The 13,405-nt window shown below is 42.0% G+C and overlaps 1 protein-coding gene across 3 annotated transcripts in view; it reads right to left on the minus strand.

The window, feature by feature from the left end:
• DISC1 (DISC1 scaffold protein) overlaps positions 1-13,405 on the minus strand; it is a 423,187-nt gene that overhangs the window by 11,351 nt on the left and 398,431 nt on the right. For 2 of the 3 annotated variants that reach the window (XM_086381279.1, XM_086381288.1), the window contains one exon: positions 658-3,188. In XM_086381279.1, the coding sequence (XP_086237405.1) occupies positions 2,892-3,188 (297 nt within the window). In that variant the 3' untranslated portion in view covers positions 658-2,891. Of the gene's footprint in view, positions 1-657; positions 3,189-13,405 lie in introns of those variants that run through there. The other variant, XM_086381280.1, reaches the window with a different exon arrangement.

The following is a 13,405-nucleotide window of genomic DNA, read 5'->3' on the forward strand; positions in this document are numbered from 1 at the left end:
ATGGGGAACACATGTATACCTGTGGCGGATTCATTTTGATATTTGGCAAAACTAATACAATTATGCAAAGTTTAAAAAAAAAAATAAAAAATAAAATTAGATTTAAAAAAAAAAAAAAAAGAACTATGTTCAACACATTTTCTGAATCTTAACCCATTTAACTCAAATAAAAACCTTAGTGGGTGCATGCTCAGTCACTTCCGTTGTGTCCGACTCTTTATGACCCTATGGACTGAAGCAGCCAGGCTCCTCTGTCCATGGGATTCTCCAGGGAAAGAATACTGGAGTGGGTTATCATGCCCTCCCGTCCAGAGGATCTTCCTGACTCACGGATCAAATCCACATCTCTCACATCTCCTGCACTGGCAGGCAGGTGCTTACTTGTGGCACCTGGGAACCTTACAGGTACCTGTTGTTATCTGACTTTAGAGATGCTTATAGAGGCATCTCTAAACCTATAGAAACCTATATGCAGGGCAGGGGGCAACAGATAGAACTGGACATGGAACAACAGACTGGTTCCAAATAGGAAAAGGAGTATGTCAAGGCTGTATATTGTCACCCTGCTTATTTAACTTCTATGCAGAGTACATCATGAGAAACGCTGGGCTGGATGAAGCACAAGCTGGAATCAAGATTGCTGGGAGAAATATCAATAACCTCAGATATGCAGATGACACTACCCTTATGGCAGAAAGTGAAGAGGAACTAAAAAGCCTCTTGATGAAAGTGAAAGAGGAGAGTGAAAAAGTTGGCTTAAAGCTCAACATTCAGAAAACAAAGATCATGGCATCTGGTCCCATCACTTCATGGCAGATAGATGGGGAAACAGTGGAAACAGTGGCTGACTTTATTTTTGGGGGCTCCAAAATCACTGCAGATGGTGAATGCAGCCATGAAATTAAAAGACGCTTACTCTTTGGAAGGAAAGTTATGACCAACCTAAACAGCATATTAAAAAGCAGAGACATTACTTTGCCAACAAAGGTTCGTCTAGTCAAGGCTATGGTTTTTCCAGTGGTCATGGATGGATGTGAGAGTTGGACTGTGAAGAAAGCTGAGTGCTGAAGAATTGATGCTTTTGAATTGTGGTGTTGGAGAAGACTCTTGAGAGTCCCTTGGACTGCAAGGAGATCCAACCAGTCCATCCTAAAGGAGATCAGTCCTGGGTGTCCATTGGAAGGACTGATGTTAAAGCTGAAACTCCAGTACTTTGGCCACCTCATGCGAAGAGTTGACTCATTGGAAAAGACCCTGATGCTGGGAGGGATTGGGGGCAGGAGGAGAAGGGGACGACAGAGGATGAGATGGCTGGATGGCATCACTGACTCAATGGACATGAGTCTGAGTGAACTCCGGGAGTTTGTGATGGACAGGGAGGCCTGGTGTGCTGCAGTTCATGGGGTTGCAAAGAGTCGGACATGACTGAGAGACTGAACTGAACTGAACTGAACTGATAGAGGCATTATCCACTGTCCATGATCCCATTGCTCCTGAATCTGGGTTGGGAACACTAAAAGCATCCCATTTATACACATCTCTGTCCCCTCTCAGCCTCCTTCCCACTACCCAAATCTATTAAAGAGAAAACCCAATTCCCTAGAGTCAAACTAACGTTTTTGAAAATGTCTAAATGAGAGGCTAACACAGACCTCAAATGCAGCTGTCAGAACTGTTACCTGAGCCCACCAGAAGCTGAGGGGTTTTCCCACTGACGAACAAGCCCACCTGCTGGCCAGGAGCCGCTCAGTGTGCACTGGCCCTCGGCAGGACCCTGCTCCCAGATGCCCCGGCGCAGACTGTCACTTGTCCATCTGCTGGAGGCCATACTCCCCTAACAACTGTCAAATCTGTGGGATCCATGAACATGAAATAAACAAAAGTAAAAGGCAAATATACTGCTACTGCTTCTTTGGCCAGCTTTTTAATAAGAGCTTAAATAACAGTTTATTAGGGGCAGGGACTTACAAAAAACAGAATGTCTGCTTTTAAAAATGTACCTTGAGCAATTGGAAATAATCACTGATTAAGTTGAAAAATTTTTTCCTCCTAAATTTAATAAGCAAGGTGAAAGATTTCAGGTTATAAGGAGAAAGGAAACACAACACTGAATCCATCATTAGACTGTGGATCTGAATACTTGTGATTATGATTAATGCTTGACCATTCAAATCTCTTTAAACATACACACGTATTCCAGATAAAGTCTGATAAGAACTAGAATTCTGAAAAGACAGCAATGAGAAACAAAGTTCAAAATAGCTACATTTCTCACAAATACATCTAATAAAAGTCATACTACTGAACAGAAAGGATAAATGAACAAAGATGTACTTTCATCTAGAGAAGTTTCAACTTATGATTAAATACCTAAAAAAAAATACAGGATGGAGCTGTATATGCCTTCATCCATCTTGCATGCACTCCTCTGCCCTCAGAAGAACTAACCAGGGACAAACCACACACTGATTAATACGCGATTCAATGCTTCACGTGGACAGACACCTAAGCCAGCAGTTTCTTGTGCCATCTTGCTCACTGGCAACTAGTTTTGATAAAGGGATTTGCAGATATGACAGGAAATGCACTGAATCTTGTATGAGAAAAAATTGGAAGGGAGTGATATGAAGTCCCACTAGTGTGATACTCTCCTGCCCCTTATAAAGCAGAATCGCATGGAAGAGGAAGCTGAAGATGGATTTGGGTTTCTCGGTATTCAGAAAGCCCCTAGAAAACCGATGCAGTCAGACTCACAACCGTGTGAGCCCCACAAACCCAGCTGCACAGCCCCAAACTGCATTTTTATTTGGCCTCATTTTGTGCATGTCTGAATTTCTTTGGTAATTATTAGCAGTCAGGTTTAGTCATCAAAAATGCCAACTTACCAAAACCTAGAGAGAAAACATCGCATACTGAATAATCTCAGAGATCAGAGGTGTGTTGAACTCTAAATACCAGGAGTATCTATTTGTTTCCATCTGCTGAGGCATAGGAAAACTGTGCAATTTTTTAAGACTTTCTTTTACAAAGTAACTTAACAGGTGCTCCATCTGCAGGATTAAAAGGATATGAATGAGATCTTCATCATGACTGTGGATTGCCACGTGCAGTTGATCTTCTAAGTACAATAGCTTCTTGCCTATGGTTTCACATTTTTCTCCAAGTTCTGCTGAAAAGATGTAAGATTCCTGGCCAGGGAAAAAGAAAAATATACCATTAGTAAACTACAGATATTTTCAGGGCTATGAACACATCTGTGATTTATCCAATGGTCTGCAAAGGGAAGACTCCCCAACACAGCTCTGCTACCCTCTGCATCCCATTGGAATCATGCCAGAAACTTTGTCTTCCCTGGAGGCCATTCTTGAGAATGGCAATTTCAGGTTATTACTGAATGATAAGCTGTATCTACATGACTCCACAGTTTATCTCCTGCATCCAGTCATTTCTAAGACTTATATCCAGTATATCAACTCCTAAAGTGGATTTATCAAAGGGGAAGCCTGGGTCTTTGAACTGCATTCATAGGCAAACTCACACTGGACTAGGAATTCTAACCAAAGAGAGGCTGACCTGTAATAACAGAGAGATGTTCCTTTAGGGGCACAGGGCTCCAATAGGGCACTGAACACGTATCTGTACACTGGTCACAGTCCCTGAAAGCTAGAATATTTAGGAGACTTTTTATGATTTTTTTAAACTTTTATTTGTTTTTTAATTGAAGGATAATTGTCTTACAGAATTTTGTTGTTTTCTGTCAAACTTCAACATGAATCAGCCATAGGTACACCCATGCCCCCTCCTTCCTGAACCTCCCTCTCATCACCCTCCGCATCCCACCCCAGCCCCTGTTTGGGTTTCCTGAGCCATACAGCGAATTCCTGTTGGCTATCTATATGGTAATGTAAGGTTTTCCAGTGGTCATATATGGATGTGAGAGTTGGACTATAAAGAAAGCTGAGCGCTGAAGAATTGATGCTTTTGAACTGTGGTGTTGGAGAAGACTCTTGAGAGTCCCTTGGACTGCAAGGAGATACAACCAGTCTATCCTAAAGAAAATCAGTCCTGAATATTCATTGGAAGGACTGATGCTGAAACTGAAACTCCAATACTCTGGCCACCTGATGCAAAGAGCTGACTCATTTGAAAAGACCCTGATGCTGGGAAAGATTGAGGGCAGGAGGAGAAAGGGATGACAGAGGATGAGATGGTTGGATGGCATCACCGACTCAATGGACATGGGTTTGGGTGGACTCTGGGAGTTGGTGATGGACAGTGAGGCCTGGCGTGCTGCGGTTCACGGGGTCACAAAGAGTAGGACATGACTGAGCGACTGAACTGAACTGAACTGAACTTTCCATGTTACTCTCTCCATACATCTCACCCTCTCTTTTCCTCTCCCCATGTCCATAAATCTATTCTCTATGTCTGTTTCTCCATTGCTACCCTGCAAATAAATTCTTCAGTACCATTTTTCTAGATTCTGTATATATGCATGAGTATACGATATTTATCTTTCTCTTTCTGACTTGCTTCACTCTGTATAATAGGTTCTAGGTTCATCCACCTCATTAGAACTGATTCAAATGCATTCCTTTTTATGGCTGAGTAATATTCCACTGTGTATAAGTACCACAACTTTTATATCCATTCACCTGTCGATGGACATCTAGGTTGCTTCCATGTTCCAGCTATTATAAATAGTGCTGCATTGAACAATGGGATACATGTGTCTTTTTCAATTTTGATTTCCTCAGGGTATATCCCTACGAGTGGGATTGCTGGGTCATATGGTGGTTTTATTCCTAGTTTTTAAAGGCATCTCCATACCTTCTTCCGTAGTGGATGTATCAATTTACATTCCCACCAAAGTGCAAGAGCGTTCCCAAGGAGACTTTAAATGCCAGGAGACCTGTATTATATGTATGTTATATGTAGCTGCTATCAGCACCAGTGCAAATACTCATTTTCCCTCTCTCACACCAGGGCATAAGTTCCATAAAAGAAGGGACAATCCACGTCAAGCCCCATAAGAGCTCGGACGATGGCGGCTTGCTCACTACTAGGTTCAGAGCTCCTGGCACAATGTCAGACACATGGTAGGCACATGGCATTCATTGTTTCCATGAATGAATAGCCAAGTCTGGGACCTCCCGCCTTCTGAAACGTTTCCCCTTCACACTTGTATCCAACACATGAACCAGAAAAGAGCCCTCTTTATGTCACTTTTCTGTACAAAATCACCATGTGGAGAATAATATGAAGGTTACTTTAAAAATGAAAAACAGAGCTACTGTATGAACCAGCAATCATACCCCTGGATGTATATCCAAAAAAAACTATAATTCAAAAGGATGCATGCACCCCAGTGTTCATAGTAGCACTATTCACAATATCCAAGACATGGAAGCAACCTAAATGTCCACCCACAGATGAATGGATAAAGAAGATGTGGTACATATATACACAATGGAATATTACTCAGCCATAAAAAGAACAAAATAATGCCATTTGCAGTATGACAGGACCTAGAATCTCTACTATACTAAGTAAGTCAGACAGAGAAAGACAAATGTCATATGATATTGTTTATATGTGGAGTCTAAGAAAATGATACAAATGAACTTATCATAAAACAGAATCAGACTCACAGACATAGAAAAAAGACTTATGGTTACCAAAGGGGAAAGGGGGAGGAGGGATAAATTAGGAGATTGGGATTAACGTATACATACTACTATACATTAAAATGGATAAACCAGGACCTACTGTGTAGCACAGGGAACTATATTCAATATCTTGTAATAACCTGCATCATATAAAAACAATGTACATCTCAACTTACACAGTGTTATATGTCAATTATATCTCAATAAAAATATAATAAATAAATAAATAAGCAGCAAAAAGTGAGCTCAGAATTTAAAAGTAACCAAAAGTAAAACTAATATTTTTCCAACTAATGGTGAGAGTCCTAGAAGGTATATAAAAATAATTTTGCATAGGGAAAAGAATTGAGATATACATTCAGATTAAATTGCAGAGTTACTAAAAAAGCTATAATTAATGGCTAGAAAAGAAACAACAAAATGCCCAGGTGTGGCAATATTTAAAAAGTCCTTAGAGTTCACAAGTTGTATAATACTATAATTGGAGTCCAAAAATAACTATTTAATCAAGATATGTAATTTAACATTCACTATATCAACTCCATCATTCCCTAAAGTTTATATCCCAAATGGTCAACTACATTAGAAGAAAACAGCGCAGATGAAGTACCCATAACTACCATAAATACTGAAGACATCTAATATATTATAAGTTAATATATGTACAAAAAACTTAGTGACAACATACAATTTTGCAGACAAATGGACACGATTATACAAGAAAGCATGTGAAGCATGTGTGAAGGTTTGTTCATAACTGACCATAGTAGTGGTGAGGAGAAAACAGTAAATATGTAGAAATCACATATACATATATATTTTCCTGCTCTAAAAGTAGTAACATTATCATTCAAAGATGTAGAATTACAGAGTAGACAAATTACATGGAAGTTAAGACAACAGGCAATGAGTAATGGCATAGTCATGCATGAACTAAATGAGACACCAAGAAAAGGAACATCTGGAGCAAAATGATTGACAGCAGCGAAACCACAAGGCATACATGAAGGAGAAAAATACAGTGTTAGTGGGAAAATATATACGACAGAGATTACACTTTAAAGAGACACAAAAGCATAGAATCAGAACATGAAGCTGAGGAATTGAAAACACTCTTTGATGGAATCAAATGATTCAATTTTCATCTTGGGGCTAAAACAAATAGAAATCAAAGCTAAATTGAGTCCATTTAAAATATGGCTTTACATATTTCCCCAAATACATAATTCCTGCCTGTTTTTATTTCAAAATTATGTGCAGATTGATAGTGATTGTGTGAATTTGGAAAAGTGATTTAAGACCATATAGAAAAACTTTGGGCTTTCCTGATAATGCTAGTGGTAAAGCACCTGCCTGCCGATGCAGGAGAAGGAGGTTCGATCTTCAGGTCAGGAAGATCCCCTGGAGAAGAAAATGATAACCCACTCCAGTATTCTTGTCTGGAAAATTCCAGGGACAGAGGAGGCTGGCAGGCTACAGTCCATGGGGTTGCAACAGAGTCAGACACAACTTAGTGACTAAACAACAACAACAGCAAAACTTTAAATTATTTATAGTCTATGATTCAATAGTCCCTTTATTGGAATTTATATATTTAAATTTAAATAATTTTTATTAAGCATTTTAATAAATATTGAAAATCTCTATCATATGTTAAATAAAAAGTTATTGTTATTTTAGTAATGCAAAAGTAATTGCATTAAGAGTATAAGAAAGAGGAAATAACATATGTCCAACAATAAAGAGAGTGGTTAAAATAAGTCCTGGTATATTCAATTTGTACTTAGCCATTAAAATCATTTTAATAGAAGAATATTTAATAATGAGGAAATACTCAAATAGGCAAAGCTCTAAAATATTAACAATTATTTGGAGGGCCAGCATTACAGTACGTTTTTATTTTCTTCTCAATGTTTTGTTGTATTTTCCACATCTCTGAAATATAATAAAGAAAAAAGTCACTAAGAACATTAATTCAGGCCATAATGAAAAAGTATGGAAGACATACAACTGAATATTTTTTTTTTAATTTTTTAAAGCTTAAAAAACACAGGAAATAGAAAACAAGACATACGGTTACTAAAGGGGAAGGGCAGGGGATAAATCAGGAGTATGCAATTAACAGATACAAACCACTCCAGATAAAATAGATAACTGACAAGGACCAACTGTATAGTATAGAGAACTATTTTTAATATCTTGTAATGACCTATAATTCCTGGTGGCTCAGATGGTAAAGCGTCTGCCTGCAGTGCAGGAGACCCGGGTTTGATCCCTGGATTGGGAAGATCCCCTGGAAAAGGAAATGGCACCCCACTCCAGTACTCTTGCCTGGAAAATCCCATGGATGGAAGAGCCTGGTAGGCTGCAGTCCATGGGGTCGCAAAGAGTCGGACACGACTGAGCGACTTCACTTTCACTTTCAATGACCTACAATGGAAAATGTAATAACTGAATCATTTTGCTACACACCTGAAACTAACACACCTTGTAAATCAACCATACTTCAATAACTGAAAAAAAAGATGAAAAGGCACAAACAGGCACAGGGAAACAAACTCAGTGAGATCAAGGTTCTCTGATCAGCAACAGAAGAGCTGACTGGCATGCTCTGGTGGGACCGCCTCTTCAAGTTACAGAATCTCCACAACACTCCTGCACAGATCACTGCGGACAGATTCTGATCCTGTACTGAAAGGACACTGCATGTGACCTGGGCATTATTTGAATGACTTATGGCTTTACCATAATGCTCTCATATGGATCCATGGGGATGGAATTCGCTTAAGACCTAAATTGAGAAGTGACAGCTAACGAGAGGAAAGATTTACACATTTTATCAATCTGATAAAAAAATTCTCCATCATTCAAAGAAATTCCGTCTGTCCACAGAGGGCCAGACGGAACCAGAGTCATGAGCACCAGATGGACGAAGCTGTGGAAGCCCTGCCTGTGGAGCACACCCTGGAGGGGCCGGGTAGAGCCTCCTTGCGGTTCCCATGCTGTGCCCAGGCAGGGCAGAATGTGTGTGTGGCCACAGCAGTATGGCCTTCCAGAACCTTCCCTGTGCTGCCAGGAGACAGAGTATTATTAATACTTCTCCCCCTTGAACCTGGCTGGTCCTTTAAGGATCCTCTGGAGCTGACACGCCTGACTTCCAGATCAACATCATAATAGGTGGTATGTCTTCTCAGATCACTTGCCCTGGAACCCAGGGTCCATGTCATGAGGAAGCCCAAGTCACTTGGTTTGGCCAGGTGTAGGTGTCTGGCTGAATGCCCCAGCGAAAGGCCCAGTCAATAGCCAGGTATGAGTGGGACTGAGCCTTCAGACAATTTGAGGACCCGCCTTCAAGTGATTCATTAAACACTCAGACCATGTGGGGCAAAGACAGTCCTCCTCACAGGTCCATGCATATATGAAAAAAATTTTTTTAATCACTAAGCTGAGCGTGATGTGTCAAGAATCATAGTAGCTAAAACAGTAGGATGCATGGGTATACACCACATGGGAGCCTGCCTGAATGGACAGGACCCCTGTACAACATTAGCAGGAGGTATCCCCTTCTGGTCCCTAGACCAGAAGTGCACGAAAGTGCTAACACCCAGACTTGTCTCAGGGTAGGGAGTGCCCAGCTGTGCTGGGAACTGGAGCCATGAGCGTAAGAAAAAGATTGCAATGAGTGGTCACTGCTGTTGGTCACTAGTCCCCAGATCCCCGAATTCTGGTCAAATATGCAGGTGCATAGTCTGAATAACATATTTGCTCAGGATGTAACCAGTGGGAGCTTGCTTCCCTCTAGCTTTGGGGCAAATGACTGTTTAGTGGATATTGTACAGCAAGATGTTTCCTCATGAGAGGCAGAAGTGTACTAGATGAATGGATTCATCTCTAGATCTCACAGCCCCCTTGGGGACACACTGCCTAGGATGAAGAACAAAATCGCCATCCTATGTAAATCCCCAAGGATTATATCCTCCTAGGAACATACGTGTGCATGTGCTCCATTGGCCCAGGGTGGCAGGGTGTTGGCGGGAGGCATCAGGCCTGTTACCATTATATCCCTCTTGCTTTGAGAACACTTTTCTCAAGTATGTCTTTTTTAAGTCATTGGTTTTTAGGCTCACTCCTTGGAAGGAAAGTTATGAACAACCTAGATAGCATATTCAAAAGCAGAGACATTACTTTGCCAACAAAGGTTCGTCTAGTCAAGGCTATGGTTTTTCCTGTGGTCATGTATGGATGTGAGAGTTGGACTGTGAAGAAAGCTGAGCGCCGAAGAATTGATGCTTTTGAACTGTGGTGTTGGAGAAGACTCTTGAGAGTCCCTTGGACTGCAAGGAGATCCAAGCAGTCCATTCTGAAGGAGATAAGCCCTGGGATTTCTTTGGAAGGAATGATGCTAAAGCTGAAACTCCAGTACTTTGGCCACCTCATGTGAAGAGTTGACTCATTGGAAAAGACCCTGATGCTGGGAGGGATTGGGGGCAGGAGGAGAAGGGAACGACAGAGGATGAGATGGCTGGATGGCATCACTGACTCGATGGATGTGAGTCTCAGTGAACCCCCGGAGTTGGTGATGGACAGGGAGGCCTGGCGTGCTGCGATTCATGGGGTCGCAAAGAGTCAGACACGACTGAGCGACTGATCTGATCTGATTCAGAGGTCCCCGGTCAGGAGAGTAGGGGGCTTCATTGTCAACTTTACCCTAGTCTCTAATTTTATCCATATCATTTGCCTAACCTGTGATGAAATAGGGAGGGACACCAAAAGGGATTTGTGTAGGGTTGACCTAGGGCAGGACTGAGGGGACGACAAAATGATTACAGAAAGAAATCAGAGAAGCAAAGAGCACCAGAAGCTGTCTCTTGACTTCCTTACTGTGGCTGATTCACGTTCAGGTATGGCAGAAACCAACACAATATTATACAGCGATTATCATCCGATAAAAAAAAAATCAAATAAAAAGGTAAAGTAAATAGGAGCCATAGAAGGGCTTTTGTTTGTTTGTTAGTTTTAACAGAAAGGGAACTTCTGTTCAAAGCAGTTGTCTTTCAACAGATCTTTGGCAATGCTGGCATTTCTCTTTCAGCCAAAATAAGCGCACTCTTAAAGCAGTGCACTGCTCCTGAGGCCCCAGCTTGGGATGTAACTGCAAGAAAGTGGAGTCCTTCATTTTCACTCTCGCCTGTTTCCCAGGACATCACACACAAGCGTGTACAAAGGGCCACCTCAGTCAGGGCTGCTGAGAATGTCACAGATGCTTCCCCAAGCACCTTCATGCCTAAGCAGAGAGAATTGGAGCTGGTGGGCCTAGGAACTTAGGTCTCATCTAATTCAGTTCCTCCTTATACACACACCAGAAGCATCTCTAAGAGTCTTGTGACTTGCCGAAGGTCACACAGAGAGAAAGTGGTAGCTTGGGGTTCAAGACAGAGGTCTTCCCACATCTACCCAGCTCTTTCCTCTGGATCTGGACTTAACCATGATGCAAGGAGGGGGAATGAAGGACACAGAAAGGGATTTGTGCAGGGCTGACCCATGGCAGGACTGAGGGGGCTATAAGTGATGACAGAAAGAATCAGAGAAGAAAACAACATCAGAAGCTGTCTCTTCTCTTCCTTCCTCCCTCAAAACTCAGCAAAGTCTGTCCTGTTTCCCAGAGGGCTCAGCCTCATCCAGAGAGGTACCTCCTCCATGACTTGCATACACGTCACCTAGCTGTTGGTGATGATAACCAGGACAATCCGGGATGCAGTGGTGAGTGAGGGACCTTTGGTCTCCAAGTCCATGAAACCCAAGGCTGGAGGCAGAGGACAGCGGGTGAGTCACATGGGAAGGATGGCCTGTTTTCCTTTCTGAATAAGAACATGTATCTGTGTGTTCAGTTGCTCAGTCATGTTCGATTGTGACCCCATGGACTGTCGCTGGCCAGGCTCCTGTGTCCACAGAATTTTCCAGGCATGAATACTGGAGTGGGTTTCCATTTCCTACTCCAAGGGACTTCCTGATCTAGGGATGGAACCTGCATTCTTTACCACTACCCCTCTGAGATTTGAGAGCCTTAACTGCCCATCTTTCCCATCTACTTGCTAGATTCCCAATGGACATTCTCTGAACCATATTCAGTAGTTCTTCATGCACTGGGCTCCTCTTAGTGTGAAATTGGTAACATTTGCTCCCACTTAGTTATTAAATTAAATGTGGCCCCCAAAATGTTACATGACTACATGACTGATACTTGAAGATTAAAATATCCCCCACAACAAAATCATTGGTATTCCTGGCTGAAATGGACTTCTGTAGTATTTGCAATTCTGAACAGATAAAGTACAGGTTGTTTGGCATTTCAAAGTGGCTTTGAAAACTCTCTAGTAATTTGTCCCATCAGGCAGTCTTTTCAGCCATTCAAATTATTATTTTTTTCTTTCTACACATTTATTCCATCATTTAGCCCTAGGAGTAACTATTTTCACCACAGGCCAGAATGAAAAAAAGCTATAGCAGGAATAGAGCCTCTTAGTGAGCTTTTCCCTTCTCTGCCTGGCTGACGCCCCCTCTCCTCTAAGAAACCCTGCAAACCTCACTTCCTCCAGACATGCTCCTGAATCCCTGAATCTCTTACTACCGCAGCTCCAGGCTGGGGTGTTCCTCCCATACCATGGACAGAACTTCTCTCACATGTATGCACCTGCTTATCTCTCCAACTAGACGGGGTTAGAATGGGGTCCTTCCATCCCTGGAGTTCCAGTGCAACTTGCCTAGTTTTCAAAAGATGCTCAGGACACATTTGTTGAAGCAAGGAATGGAGACTTCTTTTTTGCCAGGTCTTGAGGAAGCGATGCGGTTTCTCAGCCTGCCTTGGCCAAGGCCGCCTCTCACCAAGTGTGAAGAGCCAGGCAGAGACCTGTGAGATGTCCCTAGACTCGGTCCCTTCCCTGGATGCAGCCAAGAGTAGCTTGCCTGGGATGATCTCCTGCCTCTAGGGCAACTAGCGGGTCTTGTGTGTCTGTCCCCACTCTTCCACACACACTTGCCTTTTATCAGCCTCAAGAAGAGCCCTAAATCTTCCCTCCTGTCCTTCCACACATGTCTGATTCGGTAGCCCTAACTTGGTCAGGCAATATTTCAAAGAGAATTTGCGTAACTCACCTCATGATCAAAACCCGTAGACTTGAGTGTTCGGGCAGAAATTTCCAGCTGTGTTGAATTAGGGCTGATGTCAAATTTCTGTCCTACTCACTAAACTGGGGAAGCGTGATTTAAAACAGAAAAAAGGATTTCCTTTGTTGGGCAGGATTTTCTCATTAAAGTGACTTTCTAAAAACATTTATCTAGAAAGGTTTATACTTGGATCCAAAAATACATTCAGTTGCTAGCCTGAGCAGATGCCTGCACCCCACACACTGCTGAAAACCACACTCGCAGGCTCCGTGGTCAGGCTCTCCAAGGACTTTATTACTTAGTGATTTTCCCATAAAGAAGACTATGCCCTTGCCTATGAAATTTGGAAGATAAAAACATTTAAAGTTTTAAAACTAGAGCTCATATTGAAAGGGAAGGGGGGACTTCCCTGGCAGTCTAGTGGTTAAGACTTTGCGTTCCAATGCAGTGGGTACAGGTTCGATCCCTTTTTGGGAAGCTAAGATCCCACATGCCTCATAGCCAAAAACCAAAACACAAAACAGAAACAATGTAACAAATTCAATAAAGACTTTCAAAATGGTCCTCATAAA

Source organism: Bos grunniens, chromosome 28 (genome assembly GCF_055505025.1).
Source record: "Bos grunniens cultivar Pamir isolate PY7600 chromosome 28, Bosgru_T2T1.0, whole genome shotgun sequence".
Classification (NCBI taxonomy): Eukaryota; Metazoa; Chordata; class Mammalia; order Artiodactyla; family Bovidae; genus Bos; species Bos grunniens.